Source organism: Canis lupus (genome assembly GCF_048164855.1).
Source record: "Canis lupus baileyi chromosome 5 unlocalized genomic scaffold, mCanLup2.hap1 SUPER_5_unloc_3, whole genome shotgun sequence".
NCBI classification, from domain to species: Eukaryota; Metazoa; Chordata; class Mammalia; order Carnivora; family Canidae; genus Canis; species Canis lupus.
In genome coordinates, this window is record NW_027326410.1 from 223,533 (window position 1) to 245,018 (window position 21,486).

At 34.9% G+C, this 21,486-nt stretch overlaps 1 protein-coding gene and 1 long non-coding RNA gene across 18 annotated transcripts in view; one reads left to right on the forward strand and one right to left on the reverse strand.

Moving 5' to 3' along the window:
- The window catches only part of LOC140629416 (uncharacterized), a 187,166-nt gene that overhangs the window by 145,177 nt on the left and 20,503 nt on the right, over positions 1–21,486 (forward strand). The window lies entirely within an intron of this gene.
- Positions 1–21,486, reverse strand: part of LOC140629411 (outer dynein arm-docking complex subunit 2-like) — a 272,107-nt gene that overhangs the window by 125,989 nt on the left and 124,632 nt on the right. For 16 of the 17 annotated variants that reach the window (XR_012027242.1, XR_012027241.1, XM_072818875.1 and 13 more), the window contains one exon: positions 8,978–9,092. Coding sequence is in view for 15 of the 17 variants with exons in the window: in XM_072818875.1 (XP_072674976.1) it covers positions 8,978–9,092 (115 nt within the window). In the remaining 2 variants the exon portion in view is untranslated. Of the gene's footprint in view, positions 1–8,977; positions 9,093–16,380; positions 16,463–21,486 lie in introns of those variants that run through there. The other variant, XM_072818881.1, reaches the window with a different exon arrangement.

The following is a 21,486-nucleotide window of genomic DNA, read 5'->3' on the forward strand; positions in this document are numbered from 1 at the left end:
ATGCCTGACAGACGTGGTAGGGACCCTGACATAGCATAAGCTGTCTGAAGGCTTGGCTTATGCTTTCTTCCCATTTATGTTGCTCTTAGCTATATTTGACAGCTGATTTCTGCAGCATTTCTGTCAGTGTTCTTAATCCAGACAAAGAAATTCTTTATTTCAAAATGGTGCTAAATCCTATCATTCATAAGTTAATAAGCTTAAATGACTTGCAAAGCATCTTATGTGGAAATTCTTTCTTAGAAAATAAAACACAATCTTTCCTAGAAAGTTGAGTCATTAACTTACTTGAATGGGGCTGGGGTGGGGAGGAGGAGGGAAGAACAGACCAAAGTATCTGGCAAGATATCTTCTAGTTCCTTAATTTTACTGCAAGCTGGAAGCCCTGCATAGTCAGAAAATGTTTCCTGCCTCTACTCTCCTTCAGAATTTATAACCTCATTAGAAAACTATTTTAATTCAAGTAAAAACAACAGAATATCCAAACTGCTACTTGAAAATGCTAAATTGAGGGCACCTGGGTGGTTCAGTGGTTGAGCACCTGCCTTTGGCTCAGGTCATGATCCCAGGGTCCTGGGATGGAATCCCACATCAGGCTCCCCACAGGGGGCCTGCTTCTCCCTCTACCTATGTCTCTGCCTCTCTGTGTGTCTCTCATGAATAAATAAATAAAATATAAGAAAAAAGAAAATGCTAAATTGAATATAATTGAGTAGGATAAATTTTGGATGGTGATGTTCAATAAAACATGAGGCCCCAGAAGAGTTCCAGTACACATAACCTGTCTCCATGCATACAGACATTTACAAGTATCTTTATCCATATTATTTCAGCTAATCCAAAAGGCAGTTGATTGTAAAATGTGCAATTATATTTACATACCACCAAGGAAAACATTGCCCTTTAACCTATGATGCAATGTCAATTATAAAACATTTCCCTGAGCTACTATGTTTGTATCTCTACCATTAGGTCAAAGGTAACTTTACTTTCTCTAAGTGAAAGAACATTCTAGAAAGTCTCAACTATTTTGTTTAACCTCATTCTGTATTTTAACACTGGAAACAACTGCATAAATGTTATGCATTTATGTTAAGATTATTTAAAAAAGGCATACAAAATGTAATGTGTACCTACAGAGGGTTTGGCAAACAGTGCGAAATAATGTTGCTGAATTAATGAAGTTATCTGATTTGCCCAGAGATTAAATGAAATCACTGCTGACTTCTAATATAATATTAATTATATTAATATAATATGATTTTAACTTCTACTTTACTGTATTCGTGTATTGTCACAAAACTCTTTAAGGCAAAATGAAAATTTAAATGTAAGTGCTTAAGAAGTATAAATCCAGTCCATTTACTAATTATTAATACTACAACATGTTCCTCTCAGGCATCGTTATATATTTGAGAGCTATCTTTCACACTTACTTAAAGCCAATGGAAGTGATGGAAGATGCTGTATCTCCTTAGGTATAATATGTGGATGAAATAGGAATAAAAAATTATTCATCCCTCAAGTTACTATGTCCTAGGTTGAAAATGGAATCAAAACCAAAACCAAATCTTTTCTATTCCTGATTTGTGATTAATTTTTGGTAAAAGAATTGAAAAAACAAAGAGCCCAACAATTCATGGATTTGAATTATTAATTAGGTTTAGTGTGAAAAAGGATTACTCAATAAACTATAAAAACATTGTTGAAAGCTTACTAAAATAAATACAGCAAGACCCAAATGTCTTTGTGTGGTTTACACTGTAATTACTTCAGAGTATAAATGGTTCAAAATTTGAAAATTCAATTATATGCATTTCATTTTCATTTAATTTTGTGAATTTTGAAAAGCATGTGGTTGTTTCTTTTTAAATTTTAGTTTTTTAGTCTCTCATTGAGGATGGCAAATACTGTTGGAAACAAAACACTGAAGGTAAAATTTTAAAGTTTCCCAAACTGAACAAGTGTCAAAGAGAGTTAAATAATGACAATTCTAAATGATTTTTAAAGCTTCTTTTTTTTAAACATACTCTGTCATTTAGAGCAGTTTTTGGTTGATAGCAAAATTGAGCAGAAGGTACTGAGGTTTCCCATAATGTCTGATCCCGCACATGCACAGCCCCCCATTATCAACACAGTGGTACCCCATTGTATGACAAATCGAAGATTTGAAATATTTGAAATATTCTCTCAAAGTGGCACACTAAATGATATTTTTTTAAAGCTTGTAGCATTTACATTTTTGAGGTTCTCAAAGCTTAAAAGAGCCCTAAGACTTTAAGAAATCCCATATTTTCTGGAGCAATAGGGCTTTTCTTCACAAAGGAACTGTCCAGAAAAAGCTTCAAAATGAAAAGAAAACTGTAGAAACTTGTTTGTTGATGTGGGTGGCAGCTGTTTTGTGGTAGAACCATAGCACAGGATATGGGGTTAGAACTGGGTCATATCATACGCTCAGTTACCATTCTAGTTATGTGATCTTCAGCAAGTGTTTAAATAATCTGACAACTTACTTTCCTCAGAAGCAAAAATAATTGTGCAGTTAATTGAGATGCTATATGCAAAAAGCTATAGGTTACATACATAAAATTAATTATGGTGAAAACAGTAAAATGACAATCTAGTGTGAAAAGAGGTAAGTACCATGGAATCTGCTTTACAACACAAATCTGGATGAAGAGTTGAGAGTCCTAGAAGGACACATACCTGGGAATGACCGTGTTAACTAAAGAAGAAAATCTCTGGCCAAATTAATATGTGGGACCACACTTCCTCTTTTTTTGGTTATCATCTGCTTATTTTTCTTATCATTTTAAGTTTTTATTTAAATTCCAGTTTGTTAACATAGTGTAATATTAGTTTCAAAACACAGTGATATCAGGTACTTCCATACAACACCAAGTGTTCATCATAGCAAGTGTATTCCTTAATCCCCATCGTATCATTTTATTTATTTTTTTCATCATGGTAAGTATATTCTTTAATCCTAATCCTCTATTTCCTCTATCCTCTCCACCCATCTTCCTTCTGGTAACTATCAGTTTGTATTCTATAGTTAAGAATCTGTTTCTTAGTCTGTCTCGGTCTCTCTCTTTTCTCCTTTATTTAAGCTCATTTATTGCTTAAATTCCACATATGAGTAAAATCATATGGTATTTGCCTTTCTCTGACTGACTTATTTCACTTAGCATGATACTCTCTAGCTCCATACATGTTATTACAAATGGCAAGGTTTTATTCTTTTTCATGGCTGAGTAATAGTCCAGTATATATATATATATATATATGTGTGTGTGTGTGTGTGTGTGTGTGTGTACCACATCTTCTTTATCCACTCATCAATGGATACTTGGGCTATTTCTAATAGTTTAGCTATTGTAAATAATTCTGCTATAAACATAGGGGTGCATGTATCCCTTTGAATTAGTGTTTTTGTATTTTTTGGATAAATACCAGTATTGTAATTACTGGATTATAAAGGAGTTGTATTTTTAATTTTTTGAGGAAAAATATTTTCCAGTTTTACACAGTGGCTGCAGTTTTCATTCCCACCAACAGTGTAAGAGGGTTCCTTTTTCTTCACATCCTGACCAATACCTGTTGTTTCTTATGCTTTTAATGTTAGCCATCCAACAGGTATGAGGTTATATCTTATTGTAGTTTTGGTTTGCATTTCCCTGATGATGAGTAATATGGAGCATCTTTCCACATGTCTATTGGTCATCTGTGTCTTGGAAAAATGTCCATGTCTTCTGTCCATTTTTAAACTGGATTACTGTTTTGGAGGGTATTGAGTTGTATCATTTTTTTATACATTTTGTATACTAAACCTTTATAAGTTATATAATTTGCAAATATCTGCTCCTATTTAATAGATTGCCTTTTATTTTTGTTGATTTTTCCTTTGCTGTGCAGAAAATTTTTATTTTGATATAGTCCCAAAAGTTTATTTTTGTTTTTATTTTCCTTGCCTTAGGAGACATATCTAGAAAAATGTTGCTACAGCTGATGTCAGAGAGATTACTATGATTTTCTATCTCACATTTAGGTCTTTCATCCATTTTGAATTTGTTTTTGTATATGGTGTAAGAAAGTGGTCCAGTTTCATTTTTTTACATGTTTTTAGAATAGCTCAAATTAAAATTTTTGTTTCACTAACTTCATTCTCCTTTAACACTGGAAATTTAAATGCGTAAATAAATTATGAAATGGCCATACAACAAAATACTATACAGCTAAGGAAACTAGACAGGGTGTGGAAAGATATAGAGAGAATAAGAGAGGTATTCACAATTCATTGTTAAGGGAAAAACTCCAATCTAACTCTTAATCATGGTTATCCCCAAGTACTGAGATTACAGGTAATTTTTTTCCTTTGCTTTTATTTTTAATTAAAAAAACACTTTTTACTTGTAGGAGAAAACTCATAAAACTCCTTGTTTTTATTTACATCCTAAATTTTACAGAGTGAGGATGTAACCTATGTTATGTAAAACTTCAGGTTTACAGCTCTTTGCAGGGGTGCCTTAAAAGACAACCCACCATTATTTGCATATCTTAGACTTGGGTTTCCCAAAACAACAGCCACTAGCTGCATATGGCTACTTAAATTTAATTTAAATAATTTAATTAACATAAAACTTAATATAATTAAAAATTCAATTCCTCATTCATACTAGTCATATTTCAAGGGCTCAATAGCCACAGGGGGCTTAATGGTTACCATATTTGAAGAGTACATTTCCATAATCACAGAAATTTCCATTAGATTGAGCTATCTTAAACCATAGATTGGGATCTGTATACACAATAAGATACGATTTTTCAATATTATGAATGTGCTTTCTTCTTTTTGCATTTCTGAGCACATGACCTCTTTCATACTCTATCCCTGAGGTATCCTTCTACCTTGGGAAGATAAGTTTTGTTCTATAAAGATGAAGGAGAGAGACCATACAATACTCATTTACCTTCTCATCATAGAAAATAGGATTTTTCAAAAAAACAAGAGCCTTGCAAATCCACCATCTTTGCCTGAAATCATGGTCTTCTCATGTTTTGTAAAGTTACCATTTCTTAGTTGTCAAAGTTAAAATACAAAAACAAAAACTCAAACTCTCTCTTGATCACCTTTGCATAGCCAATACCAATCACACACCAATATCTGATTCTACTTTGCAATTCTTTCTTTTTCTTTTTCTTTCTTTTTTTTTTTTTTTTAGAGAAAGAGAGTAGGGGAGAGGTAGAAGGAGATAGTGAGAGAATCTTAGGCAGGCTCCATGCCCAGCATGGTTGATCTCACAACTCTGAGATCATAACTTGAGCTGGAATCAAAAGATGCTCAACCACTTGAACCACCCAAGTGCCCCTGCAATGATTTCTGTACTGACTCTTCTCTTTGCCCACACTGCCACTGTGTCAGGTCAGATTCTAATTATTTTCACCCGAACCACTGCACAAGCCTAATTAATCACCTACTCATATTTTCTAATTAACCAATCTGCTCACATCACATCCTTATTTAAAATTCTTCAAATGTTTGTGTTGCCTAAATGATAGTGCATACAGAGGAGTGTAGTTCTTGGTAAGAGTAGTGAACAAGCAGGGATGCCTGGGTGGCTTAGTGGTTGAGCATCTGCCTTCTGATCGGGGGGTGATCCCAGGGTTCTGGGATTGAGTCCCACATTGGGGTCCCTGCATGGAGCCTGCTTCTCCCTCTGCCTATGTCTCTTTCTTCTCTCTGTGTCTCTCATTAATAAATAAATGATTTTTTTTTTAAAGAGTAGTGAACAAGCAGAGATCATGCATCTGCTCTTTCCTCAGGAGTGATAAGATGGGGGCTGAGGTTTCCTTGAGAAAAATTCAAAGACACTAAAGTGGTAGGAATAGATAATGCGCAGGGAAGATTCAATAGAAATGGAAAAGTAGGAGCTCTTTATGGAGGCTTGGATCCAATGTAGGACTTGGGGCCAGGGGCTAAAAGACAAGCATGATGGGTTGTGTTTAGTTTGAGTGTGGTTCAGTTTAGGTTGCTAGAATAGTCAGATATTCAGGACAGAAATCCTGGGCAGGAATGATGAAAATGAAAATACTGGTGTGTCTCTTACAGAATGTCTTATTACAGATAATAAGATAAATAGGCAAATTTGTAAATAGGCAAATTTGTAATTAAAATCCATGAGAATAAAGGACATAATTTACACATAACAGCACTATGTAGAACTGTTAATCTATATACAAAATGGTATCTCATCATAAAACAAAATTAAATTCTGTATTTAAGTTTATATTTTTGGTGATGATTGGGAATGAACCAGTATCCACAGCATCCTTCTCTGGGAAAAGTAAAGACTTTTAATATGTGTTTACCTGTTACTTTACACTACCTAATACATTTTTTTAAATTTTTTAAAAATTTTTTAAAATTTATTTATGATAGTCACAGAGAGAGAAAAAGAGGCAGAGACATAGGCAGAGGGAGAAGCAGGCTCCATGCACCGGGAGCCCGATGTGGGATTCGATCCCGGGTCTCCAGGATCGCGCCCTGGGCCAAAGGCAGGCGCCAAACCGCTGTGCCACCCAGGGATCCCAATACATTTTTTGAATCATCTAGTAATTTAGATTCAGATTGCTACTGTGATAATATTATCTGCCTTTATTTTATTTTATGTCATTAATTTTAAATTCTTTCTTAGAAATTTTCTAAAATTTGAGAGACATATTATCAACAAAAATTTATATTTACCTATAAATTCCAGTGAGTTATTTGCTTATTATTGTTTCTATAACAAATGCTATTCTCTTTTTTAAAGAATGTTTTGTTTTGCTGGAAAATAGTCTAAAGTTGTTGGGGTTTTGTTCCAGAAAAGGTTTATGGGGAATAAGCTTCCTGAGTCTTGACATTTCTGAAAGAAAAATGTCTTTATTCTGTCCTTACTCTATACTCACTTGAATGCTAGTTTTTATAGGATATAGAATTCCAGGATAAAAATACTTTCCTCTAAAGACAGTGAAGGATTTGTTCCATTTTCTTTTACAATTTATTGTGAATGATGTTAAGTCTAATACTGGTGTGATCCTTGTTCTTATGTAATTTTTTCCCTTCCTCTAATTTTCTGGAAATGTCCAATCTGAATTTATGTCAAGGTATAGATAACTGTCTTTGTTCTTCCTGCTTGGCACTAAGTGGATCTTTTCAATCTGAAGACTACAATCTTTAACTCTTCACTTTACAGAATCTTCCCTCCATTTTTTAAATGATGATTTTTCTTTATTTCAATTGCTCTCTTTCCTTTTGTGTATTTTCTTGTGCTATATTTTCAAACTTTCCCCCATCACCAGCCTACTTTCTTTTTACTTTTACTTTGCATTCTTATTTACTAGACTTTATCTTTCAGATAATTACTCAATCATATCTAGTATTTGTCTCTTCTATTAAATTTATTGTTTTGCCAAAACTATATATTTTTAAGATTTGTTTATGTATTTATTAGAGGGAGGAAAGGGCAGAGGGAGATGGAAAGGGAGGGAATCCTCAAGCAGATTCCCACTGAGCTTGGAACCTGACATGAGGCTTGATCCGAGGACTCTGAGATCATGACCTGAGCTGAAATCAAGAGCCAGATGTCCAACCAACTAAGCCACCCAGATGCCACACCAAATCTATATTTAATCTCCAAAAAGCCTTTGTTAATCTATGAACGTATCTTTTTTTTTAATATAACAGCCTTTTTGGGTATAGTATTCCCCTTGGGTCATTCCGAGGATATAAGTTTTTAAAATTTCATATTATATTCCTTATGTTATCTGTTTCCTCTGAAGTTAATTCTGCTTCTTAATACTGGCTTATCGATATCAAGGATATGTAGTGATATTTCCTTAGTGGACTCTTTCTTGATCCCTAAATGATCCCTAAATACTATCATTTACGTTTTACATTTAAAAAATTTTTGTGGACCTTAAAGAATAGGAATTATGTTATATATCTACTTCTGAAACTTGGTATTTTTGCTCAATATATTTATAAGATGTATTGATATTGATGAATACATTACTGAAATACATTTGTTTCTCACTACTGCGTTGTATGATCATAGTATCATCCTGTTGTTCATTTTCATGTAGGTTGACACTTGAGGTGTTTTTATCTTTATGTTTTATTACACTTATTTTGCTCTTATATAAAAAATAGCTCATTGACCAGTCTGTAATAGATTTCTTCTATTATCAATACACATCACAATTCACTTTTTACAAAAGATTATTTCTAGTCACAAATATTTACAATGATATTTAGAGTCATGTTAAATTTATTATAGGAGTAAAATCCTTTAGATTTTTTAAATCAAGCTGAAAAGAGATCTTTAAAGAAAATAATAAATTTACAAAAGAGCTAAAAGACTTCCAGTTCAGCCTTTTTTTTTGTCATGTAAAAATTTTATTTATGGGTTTTATATCCAGTATTTATTGAAGCTAAGAAAAGTGGGATTCATGAAATAATTTTACTTTATTTTAATTATTTTAATTGATGCTAATCCTTGGTTCTTTGTATTTTACTTTTTCAAAGTAACAAAGAACTTAACGATCTTTCACTGTCATATTTCAAGCTATATAAATAAGATAGAAGTAATTTTATGTTTCTTAAAGTAGTAGGTATATACAGACAATTTTCTTATCACCCAAGAGATAAGAACAGTCAACTTTTCTTCCTCTTGACTTACCTGACATACCTGTTTCAATTGCACCAGCCAGGTAGAACACGGTAAGCGCTGCCACCTGAGCCTAGTTTCATTTGGCATTTAAAAACTAACCAGGAAAAGACATTGCTCAAAAATTATTTTGGCACAAACATTCAGTACTCTTTTCTGCTAGATAAATCAGACCAAAAATAAGTCGAAAGCAACTAGTGACCTGTGATGACATTATTCAATATAATATTAGAGATTCAAGAAGGGATTGATTTGTAGTCTGTTCTTACCTTAGCGTTTTGGATGCAGGGACAGAGGGCCCAAGCTGCGCTGGCCTTCACATCTGGATGAGGATTTTTCAGCAGGGACCATAGCAAACGAACTCCATCTAATCGATCAATTATTCTAATGTGAGACCAAAAACAGAAGTATAAACTGTAATTAGTATTTAGGAATGAAACTTAAGTGGCCTATCTATCCACACAACTCTAATTATTTTTCTCCTTGTGACATTTGGCTTAGATTTTTTTTTTTTCAAAACTAACAACAGCCGGGGAGTCTGGGTGGCTCAGTGGGTTAAGCAGCCAAATCTTGGTTTCAGCTTGGTTTTAATCTCAGGGTCCTGAGTTCAGGCCCCATGTTGGGCTCCACCCTGGATGTGGAGCCTACTTAAAAAAAAACTTTAACAGCAGGAATAGAATGTGCTACTAAACTGTAAGCTCTCTGATTTCAGTTTTAAATTCATGACACAGAAAGCAAGCTCTGGGATAATTATGATTCACGCAAATGTAAAATCAAGCCATGTAATTTTTTAATGAGTTGTACACAGACTGTTACCTAAATGTCAAAATACTAGTTCCTTTATATAGTAACATCTATATACTTTCCAAAACAAATATTTATGCCTGAAAACTGTGAAGTTACCTTTTTTATTTGGTCTACCCTTAATTGACTTACCTTACTATATGACATATTTTAAACTCTGCCAGTCCTAATCTAGCATTAGGAATTAAAATCATTACACCACAGTGCACCCTTTGTTAGGCATGGATAACACGTAACTTGTTTTCCATGTGCTCCCTTCTCAGCAAGACTAACATTGCAGACTGTGTTATAATTACTTAAACACACTGTAATCAAAATATCTTCATGACTAGCTGAAAAATGAATTATCATCAGAGTCATCTCTACACCATCTGTCTTCTGTTTATATATCAATCAGTCCAGGGAGCATAACCTTGCATTAAGGTCCATTGAGTACACTTGCAGTTGAGAAGATGGCCAAACAAAACTTAATATCCTTTACAAACATGGCTTTGTTCAGAAAGATATGTTAAACTCAAAACAGATGAAAAAAGATAAAGAACATCAAAACTCCTTTGATTTTTAATCTTGAGTAAAACACATGTAGTATTTAGCCACAGACAGAATAAATACTACTAGTTTAGAAGACCATTCAAATTATCTCTTGAAAACTGACATAAAGACAACTACATATCATATTGGAGATGAGTTGGCCAGGAAAAAAAAAATTATTTCAACTGGTCCAAATATGATACCAGGCTTGCATAACCTTATAAAATAGCTGGTAATGCAAACAGCCTGTAGTAAGATACAAATTGTCTCTTTAGAAAATGACTTTTAATAAGAAAGAAGCACACTGAGAAAGTATTTTAACACAAAGTTTAACTAAATAGCTTTCCAAACTGTAAAGCTCTCTGTCGATATCATGCTGAGAGAAAAAGTTTTATTTCTCAACTGATGGAAAATGTAAAGAAAAATACCAAGCACTTCATAATGAATGATTTACTTTACAAAATTAAACAATCTTACTGCCTTACATATGCCACTGAAAGCATAATTGATACTAATCCTTGGGTCTATTTTTTTCACATGCAATTAATTTCTCAGTGAACAATAGGTCTGTCCTACCCTCTTGCAAATGTAGCAGTAAAATTTGCATTGGTAATATTTAACTGGACAGTGCTGGACATAACTTGACATTAGAGCAGAAATCATTTGCATGGCACATCTTTTCAGGTTTCTTTTAAAGGGATAATTCGGTGTGTTCTGGACTCCCACCCCTCTGACAAAATTTCACAATTAGCTATAAAAATTCACTATTAATTATAAAACTACATCTATTGTCCCTAATCATCACCCAAAACCTTAGGCAATTAATTCATTAGCTGCTTAGTTGTAACAGATGAGGATTGTGGCTTCATCACTGGTGCCTTAGAAGACTCAGCACAGGGGATCCCTGGGTGGTGCAGCGGTTTGGCACCTGCCTTTGGCCCAGGGTGCAATTCTGGAGACCCAGGATCAAATCCCACGTCAGGCTCCCAGTGCATGGAGCCTGCTTCTCCCTCTGCCTGTGTCTCTGCCTCTCTCTCTCTCTCTCTGTATGACTATCATAAATTAAAAAAAAAAAAGAAGACTCAGCACAGCACAGAGTAATAACCTTAGATGAGGGGAAACGTGATTGACACACATTTGCAAGCACAGGAACTAACAAAGTCAGGCGGTAGCAGACTATAGGATTTAACTGGCCCTCCCAACTCCCTCATTCTCTGTATCAAGTTATTTACTGCTGATTTTTACTTCACAATAAGTCAAGTATCAGGGCGCCTGGATGGCTCAATTGGATGAGTGTCTGACTCTTGATTTTGGCTCAGGTCAAGATCTCAGGGTGATAAGATTGAGCCCAGGTCAGACCCACACTCAGCACAGTGTCTGTGAGTCTGCCTGAGATCTCCTCCCCCTTTGTCCCTCCCCCTGCCCCCCTGCACATGGTCTATCTCAAATAAATAAAATCTTAAAAAAAGCGCCAAGTATGTGCCCTTACTTCCCCCTTCCACCTGCCAGCGCCCTAATTCTGATCTTTACCACATCATATCAGGATGGCTATTGTAGCTGCACCCTTGGTTTGGGGTCTTCAATTTCTCTCAATTCTATCCATCCTATAATTCCTGTGAAATTGATCTTCCTAAAGGACCTTTTGGAGCTTCTGTAGTGGCTCCTTGAGAGCAGGTCCCCAGGTTTATTCAGTCTGTTCATCACACCACCTCGCACATTTAATCAATGCCTGCAATTCCCAGAGAAACTTTCCAATGGCTTCCCATTACCCCTGTGGTATTAAAACCCTGATTCCTGAACTCAGTAGTTATCATTTTCAATAAGCTGATTTATTCTTCCCAATTTCCTATATTTGGGCATTTGCTTATAAAACTCTTGTGCCATCCACGAAACACTAAGTGCTAAGCATACAGAAATAACATATACAGTCAACTCTCGTTACTTGGGGGGTAGTTATGTTCTATAAAGTCATTGCAAACAGGGAATTAATCAACACTGAACCATTGCTCCTGGTTCTCCCAGGGAGAAATACAATTGTCCCTGAGAGCCTCTGTTCAGAACATTTTTGTCAAATGATCTATAACCATGTTCTATGTGTGTTTCTGTTTAAAGCACCTTGTTTAATATATATTGTTGATTCATTAACATTGAACCAGCCCGGGATCCCTGGGTGGCGCAGTGGTTTGGCGCCTGCCTTTGGCCCAGGGCGCGATCCTGGAGACCCGGAATCGAATCCCACGTCGGGCTCCCGGTGCATGGAGCCTGCTTCTCCCTCTGCCTGTGTCTCTGCCTCTCTCTCTCTCTGTGACTATCATAAATAAATAAAAAAAGAAAAAAAAATTAAAAAAAAAAAAAAAAAAAACATTGAACCAGCCCATGGCCAGCAGCACTGCCATTCATCCTGAGCAAAGCTTCCTAACACCTGTAGTTTCTGTGTAAGGCATGTTATAATCTTCTTGCGCTTGGGAACATTAGACCAGATGGCTCTTTCCCTCTGTTTAGGGACCATGTTAAGCAGCAACATAACCAACTCAAAACACAAAAATGTGAAGCATGTGGCATGACACAGGTTGTAAAAAAAGATGCTTGTTTACAGTAGAAGAGCTGAAACAAGAAGACAGAGCCTGGCCCTCTGTTCAGTATCGGCTGAACAGGTGCATGAGGTGACTTAAACTGTTCCTGCTCTGTGCATGTCTGTGAATGACAGCAAAAGTGCTGTACTGCTTTGGAGGTTACAAATAAATTTTAGCAGGGATGTGAAGTCACAAACATGGAATCTACAAATAGGATTTTAACTGTCCTTCAGGAAAGTACAGTCTAGTGAGGGAGATAAACCGTTATAATCCATTATGATAAATACAGTAGATGGGTGCATGGGGTTCCATATGAACACAAAGAGGACACAATAGTTTACTGACAGGCTACAGAAAGTCTCTCAACTGTGAGCCTTTCCCTATACCAGATCCAAAACAAGATAGTCTTTGCTCCATGAATCTAAAATCTCTCCCAACACAAATACATTCATTTCTAACCTCATTCTTTCAAAGTACATGTTCAAGTTCTAAATCTAACCATTGGAATAATCTTCCATTTGAAAGTCGAAGGTGCGTTTTCATAAAATTTCTTTGAACTTTATCGCTTTTTGCATATACAGCAATGGGTTTATAGGTAGCATTAGTTTACACCCACAGGCCATTGCAAATGGGTTTATCTCCTTTTGTATAGTTTTTTAAATCTGATTAGCAGCTTGTTCTGAATTCGTTTTCAGTAGTAAGTAAGCTCTTCTCATTTTGATTATCAATTGAATTTTACATTAATTCTTTGACATTATAAACACAAAACTGAATTGTGTTTTCAAAATCTTCAACTTTATCGTAGAAGTCAAACTGTGTGGCTGGCAAAATAATAGTTCTAGAAAGATGAATACATATTCATACTCTATTAAACAAACCCAAACAAACTAAAAATGATGTAGCTGCTTGTTATGTTTCTTAGGGGTTTTTGTTGTTGTTGTTATGGTAACATTTGCCAAGATTGTTAAGAAGGTTGGCTGGCTTGCCTGCCCACTGAGGACATGTATATCAACAAAAGTGAAGTGTCTGTGCCCACAGAGTAGGCATAGCCAAGGTTGTAGAGTTTCTTTCTGGCAATGTCAACAGAACTATATTGAAACCATAATTTTACATGATTTCTAAAAATCTCACAATTTTCACTGAAAAGTACACTGGTAAATATTATTATCTCGTGATGGCTCACAATAAAGGTGGTTGACCTGAGAGAACATGTTATTCTTACACCTTGTTAGAGGATGCAACTGAAATCTATAGATTTTAAAATCAAGTTGGCAACTCAGTAAAAATGGAAACATGAAAAGGATGTCAGAATTAAGTGGTCAGGGACACCTGGGTGGCACAGTGTTTGAGCATCTGCCTTTGGCTCAGATAGTGACCCCAGAGTCCTGGGATCGAGTCCCATATTGGATTCCTCGCAGGGAGCCTACTTCTCCCTCTGCCTGTGTCTCTGCCTCTCTCTATCTCTCATGAATAAATAAATAAAACCTTAAAAAAAAAGAATTAAATGGTCACCGATGAAAAGCTACAATTAGAAAAGAATTTTACTTTTTTATAATGATTCTCAATGTTTTTATGTTTATCTCTCTAAATATTAGAGATTCTACGGGAGACCAAATTTGAAGAAAAAAAGTGAACATGACAAACTCTGGAAAGTTATGTCCCAGAATTTCTTGGCCCTGGTAGTATAGAATGATAACCTATCCTTTTATAGTTGTGTAAACAATATGATTAGAAAAGTCCCAGAAACATTTTCTCAGGGGAAAAAAAAATCATTCTTACAGTAAATATTAAGAGAGTGCCCACTAGGTGCCAGGTAATTTTTGAGGCACTGGGGATATTTCCACCTTGAAAGCAAACTGAAATCCCTGCTCTCATGGAGCTAATATTCTTTTGGGAAAAGACACAGAATAAAAGAGCAACCTGGCACATTATATGAACTATTAAAGTGACTGGAAAAAAAATAAACCAGAGAAGTGTGGTGGGATAGACGAGTGGCGGGGGGGCGGTGCAAGGAGGCTGTCCATGCAACAGTAACATGCGGCAGTACCCCTGCAGGGGTGAGAGAAGCTAGCACAGGGCTACAGAAAACAGTGTTCTGGTACCTAGTGCAGTCCCTGGCATGAAGAACTAGTCATTTTCAGTAAACACTAAATGAAAGTTACTCAGTAGTTGTTACATGCATACAATATTAATATTGGATCCTAGAGAACATATACTCCAACACTTTTATTACCCAATGAGAAAGCAGAAGTAGAGTGCCTAACCAACTCTGTATGATATGTGGTATGTTGGTTGGATATGCAAATAAAACATAATTTATTTTTTCTTTCTTCCCTGGAAAAAAAAAAAAGCATGATTTAGATGAGTGTATGAAAAGCAGCTGAGGCATGGCTTGCCCAAAAGAGAGAGCAAAATGGACCAACACAAATATTAATACTTATGGTTACCACAATGACAAGACACCCATTCCATTCACTACCCCTTCTGTTTTATAATCTGCCTTTTTAATTCAATATATGTAATGGAGCTTCTGTGTCAATGAATGCAAATGAACGTAGATTCATAGTAATCATTTTAATGACAAGTATTGCTATATTGATGTACCATAATATAGTTAACTGATCCTTTATTAATTGAAATTAGGTTCTTTCTGGTTTTGCAAAATAATAAAAATAACATTGCAAAGGCCATCCTTGCATTCTTTTGCAATGCACTGATTATTTTCTAAGGACACATACTGAGAAATGGAATTGCTCAGTAAAGATTTTGTATATTTTAATTTTTAATACACAATAGCAGACTATTCTCCATAAAAGTTATGTCAATTTGATTCCACATACACAGATCATAAGACTACCAGCCACCAGCAACAGCAACTATCTTAATTTTGTCTCTACATGCAAAAACTTTAATTTTTCACCTTAATTCTTTTTCTCCTTCATTATGGAATATTTCAAACATACTTAGTTTTTAATGGTAAATAAACATGAATAACACACAACTTTCAAAACCTCATTGCCAGTGTCATCTATCAGTATAAATGTGTGTTTATTTTTTCTAAACCATTTGTAAGTGAATTAGAGAAATAATATAATTCGCAGCTAAAATTTCAAGAAGGTCCTATCCTAACAACATCTTCCCTACCTTAAAGTTTTAGCATCTATTAATTATCCTTGCCTAAAATAATTATTTTATTGGGAGTTAGAGTAAACAAAATTAAAAAAACCACTACATTCATTGACTGAATTCTTTAATAAAGAGAGCTTCCTCTCATCACCTAGGGGCTCAGTTATCCTACAGAAAAGCAGAGTAAGTTTAATCTATTCCCTTTAACCACTAATTTGTTGAGTAAGAAGTTACTATACTGGTTATTTCCAGTGGAAGAGGAAATTTTTCTTCTCTTTCATTTTCATTCTTCCTCAGTATTTAAAATCCTGTGTAATTAGATCTATCAATTATTTTCTTTATGATTTTGATCTTTTACTTATGCTTAGAATAGCCATCCACACCCCCAGATAGTAAAACTTGAATATTTCTTTTGTTCTCTTATAATATACTTTGCTGGGCAGCCCTGGTGGCTCAGTGGTTTAGTGCCGCCTGCAGCCCAGGGTGTGATCCTGGAGACCCTGGATCGAGTCCCACATGGGGCTCTCAGAATGGAGCCTGCTTCTCTCTCTGCCTGTGTCTCTGCCTCTCTCTCTCCTCTCTGTGTATTCTCATGAATAAATAAATAAAAATCTTTAAAAAATATATACTTTGCTTATACTTAAATATGTTAATTACCTGAATTGTCTATAAGAAGGAAGTAGAGATCCAGCTTTTTTATGGTCATTCTGTGATAGTATACTAAAATTTAAAAAAATATTAAGTATGGTGGATCTGTTTCCTCAGGCAATGGACATAAAAGCAAAACTGAATATTGCAACTACATCAAACTAAAAAGCTTTTGTACAACAAAGGGAACTATCAATAAAATAAAAAGACAACCTACTAAATAAGAAAAAACCACGTCTGATAAGGGATTAATAACAAAATATTTAAAGAATACAATTCAGGGATCCCTGGGTGGCGCAGCGGTTTGGCGCCTGCCTTTGGCCCAGGGCGCGATCCTGGAGATCCGGGATCGAATCCCGCATCGGGCTCCCGGTGCATGGAGCCTGCTTCTCCCTCTGCCTGTCTCTCTTTCTCTCCCTCTCTCTGTGACTATCATAAATAAATAAAAAAAAAATTAAAAAAAAAGAATACAATTCAACACTGAAGCCCACAAATAATCTGATTAAAAATAGGCACAGTACCTGAAAAAGGATATTTCCAAAGATATCCGGATGGCCAAGAGACACATGAAAAGATTTTCAACATCACCTACCACCAGAGAGATGCAAGTCGAAACCACAATGACATGTAACCTCATATCAGTCATAATATCCTAAATTTTGATATGTAGTTATATAGTTATATATAGATATATTTATTTAGCCTATCTAATTTATTCCATTTATCTGTCCATACTTGCACGATTCTTGTTTTCTTTTCTTTTCTTTTCTTTTCTTTTTTTTTAGAGAAGGAGAGAGCAGGGGTACGAGCAGAGAAAGAGGGAGAGAGAGAATCTTAAGTAGGCTCCATACCCAGTGAGAAGCCGAACATGGGGTCAGCCTCATAACCCTGAGATCATGACCTGAAGTGAAATCAAGAGTCAGACATTTAACCCACTGAGCCACCTAGGTGCTCCTAATTGTTTGTTTTTAATAGTATGGGTAGGAGCTCTAAAGACTGAACAATAATCTGCCAATTGGATACCCTTTAATTGTATAAAATAATTTGTTGTTGCCTGATTAAGAGGCATTTATATAATTTGACTTAGATTATGTATTTTTCAAAAATGTTTATAATTGGTTTCAAAAGAAAGAAAATTCTGCAACCAGAGACACGAAAACTATTGTAAAAAAGACCAAGTGGAAAAGCTAGACTTGAAAACTGCAGTATGAGAAAGGAAGAATTTATTAGATGGGCTTAACAACAAACTGAAATTAGTAGAGAAAGGAATATATGAATTTAAAGAAAAGGCATCCAAACTGAAACATAAGGAGAAAAAATGAAAAAATAAGAGTTCAATGTCTGTGGAATATTATTAAATAAAACAGCATGTGCAAATTGGAATTTCAGGAAAAAAAGAGGGAAAGAGAGAATGAGACCAAAGAATATATGCAAAGACAATGACTGAAGTCTTTCTAAAATTGATGGAAGACATTAATCCATAGGTCTGAGAAGCTCAGTGAACCCTAAACAGAAAAAAATACAAAGAAAACTACACCTTAAGCATTTCATAATCAAACTGCTGAAATCCAAAGCTAAGAAGCAGGTCTTAAAGCCAGCTAAAGAAAAGACACATCGGGTATAGGGAATTAAAATAAAAACAAAATCTGACTTCTCACAATAAACAATGAAAACAAAAAGACAAGAAAATGGCATTTATAATGTGCTGGAATAAAAATGCTGTTCATCTAGACTTCTAAACCAAGTAAAAATATCTTTCAAAAATAATGATACAGCCCCTTCCCTGTGCCCCCGGAATAATTCAGCCCCAAAATCATTATGTGTGGGAGAACAATGTAGGGACCACAGTAGAAGGTAAAGTGCTTTAGTGGCCCTGCATGGGGTATTAAAGCCCAAGAAGATGAAGAAGGAATCTCTACATGCAGGATAAAGCAGGAATGTGGTATCCAGTTCTAAATCAGAGCAGCCCCTAGGAGTACAACTCAAGTGGGGAGGTGGAACCCTTGCAAAAAGAGAGCCCCTCGAGAATCAGCCTGTTGTGTAATGATGAGCCTGAACAGGGTGCGAAGTCTGGCTCGGGAAATAAGAGACTAAGCAGTATGAAGAGTGAAAGGGAAAGGTGGTCCAGCATGGGGTACCAGAGCTTGAATAGGATAAAGACAGCATAGCATGCAGGCACCTGGGCATTCTGGCATGTTGAATCAGAGCCAAAGCAGAATGAGAACAGCATCTGCAAAGGGGACAGGATAGGGGTGAACATGGAGGACAGGTTATATACAGGGAGGGAAGTCTGATAAGTATAGATGGGAATCAGTTTCTTATTGTCAATGGAAGAAATTACAAATACTGACAGAAAACTAGAAACAAATTTATAACTGTAGTGAACAATTTTAGCACCTCTTTCTCAGGGGTAATAGAATAGGAAAAAAAATTGTAAAGATACAGAAGACTGAACAACACACTTAACCAACATGACCTAATCAACATTTTAAAAACACTACAACTGCAGAATGCACATGCAAAATCCCATGCAAAGAGAATATTTACAAAAATGGACCACATGGCCAGACCATAAAGCTAAATGTGGAAAAGTTAAAATCTCAGTGAATATCATCTCTGACATGGTCTTAAATTACAAATCAAGCATGATATGGTTTCTGGAAAATACTCAAATTTTTGGAAATTAAGCAACACCTGTAAATAACCCTTGGGCCAAAGGGAAGTCACAAAGAAATTCAGGAAATATTTTGAATCAAACAAAAAGAAACCGTATTTGTGGGATGTGCTAAAATGGTACTGAGAGGGAAATATATAATAGCTTTAAATGCCCACAGTGGCAAAGAATGGACCTGTAATGTAAACTATCACAGCTTTTACTTCAAGAGAGCAGAAAAAGCAAAAACTTAAACCTGAGATGAGTAAAATAAAATAATAAAAAGAAGATGAATAATACTGATAATCCACTAAAGTAACAGTTGACAAACTTCTTATGAAAGGAGACAACAGTGAGTATTGTAGGCTTTGGAGGCAGCATATGATCTCTGTTGCATAGTCTTTGTTTTGTAAATATTTAACATGTAAAAACCATTTTTAACTCACATGTTATTAAAAATGGTCCTTGAGCTGCATCAGGGACTGATAAAAAAAGAGACACAAAAAGAGAGAGAACACATATTACTATCATTACAGAACGTACAACTGATAAAACGATAAAAATAATAATACAAGGACATTATAAATAACTTTGTGCCAATTAACTGAACTTAAATGAAAACAAATATATTGAGAGAAACAAATGACATAATTGGTCCAAAAAGACATGGAAAATCTAAACAGTACCATATTTATTAAAGACACATAATTACCTTTAACACCATCAGATACAAATAAATCATCATCAACAAAAGTCCTTTCCACAAAGAACTCCAAGTCCAGATGGTTTTGCTGGTGAATTCTATCAAACATTTAAGATATAATCCTACACAAATTCTATTTGAAAACAGAAAGGAAAGATGATCTTTTGACTTGTTTATAGGGCCAGCATAATCCATATGCTAAAACTCGACAAAAATATTACAAGAAGAATATAAACCAACATACCTCATCAATATAAACATAGAATATGAAACACCAGCTAATAAAATCCAAGAATAAATGAAAAGGGTAATATAACATGCTCAGTGATTTTACCCAAAAAATGGAAGGTTGACTCAATCTTTGACTCAACCTTCAAAAATCAATTCATGAAATTCACCTTGTTGTTAATAGAACAAAGAAAATTTATCTGATACTCTCAAAAGCTGTAGAAAAAGCATTTTACAAAATTCAAAACCTATTTATGATTTAAAAAACAAACTCCAAAACAAACTGGGAATAAATGAACTTCCTCAATCTGATAAAGGGCATCCACAAAAAACCTACAACTAGTAGCATACATAACAGTAAGAAATGGAATGTTTTCTCCCCAAGTTCAGGACAGCACACAGATGTATGTGCTCACCTCACTGTAACAGAGGTCCTGGCCTGTTCAACAAAGGAAAAGAAATAAAAAGCATAAAGATTGGGGGAAAAGAGTAAATTCTCATTATTTGCAGATAACATAATTCTATATGTAAAAAACCCTTAAAAAATCTATAAAAATTTATTAGAAAGAATAAAGTTAACAAGGTTGTAAGAATACTCAAAGATATACTTGAATATATACAACTATATTAAACAGTCACTGAAATTAAAGAAGACCTAAATAAATGGAGACATATGCCATATTAGTGGATTGGCAGTCTCAATATTATTAGGATTTCCACTCTCCCAAATTGACTAGATAGGTTCCTAACAACATTTATTAAGTGTTAAAATAACCTATTATTTTGAACAAAAAAAGTCAGACAAAACAAATACATACTATGCTTCCATTTGTTTCCAAGTAGAGACAGGACTGAGCTATACAAGGAGGCATTCTCAAGAATTATGAAAACAAAAGCAAGATATGAAATGCCATAAAAGGCAAGAGAAGGGAGCTCCCCGGAGTGAAGAGAGGTGGCAGTGGATACCTTGCGGTAAGGAGGAATAGCCAGGGAGTTTTTAGGGTAATGACAATATTCTTGGCTTGGGTTGCAGTTATAGGAGTCTTCCCTTTTCAGTACATTACAAATATGTACATTTGCATCATGTACTTTCCTTTATACATATTACATTCCTCAAAATAAATGTTTGAAAATGCGTTTTAATTTCCATACACAGATATATATTCTTTCTATCACAAGAAATGGTACTGAACAGCTCATTTAATTCAGTGTTAAACTAAGCACACATCACAACTGGATAAAATATATAATATGAATAAATAGAATCCACATCATCTTCAAATCAAAAATCCCTACAGCTTGTTTTAAAATGAGAAAATGAAGATTCAGAAGATGAAATTATTCACGTAATTACTTTGCATTTGTCATTTGTTATCAGGCAAATCCATGTGCTTTTAAAAGTATGTAGATGAGAAACAACAAAAAAGAAAACGTGAAAAGCAGGAAAAATGTTCTTAGTGATACAAATATATAAAACATACTCTATTTTACGTCTTGCATAAACCCTAAAAG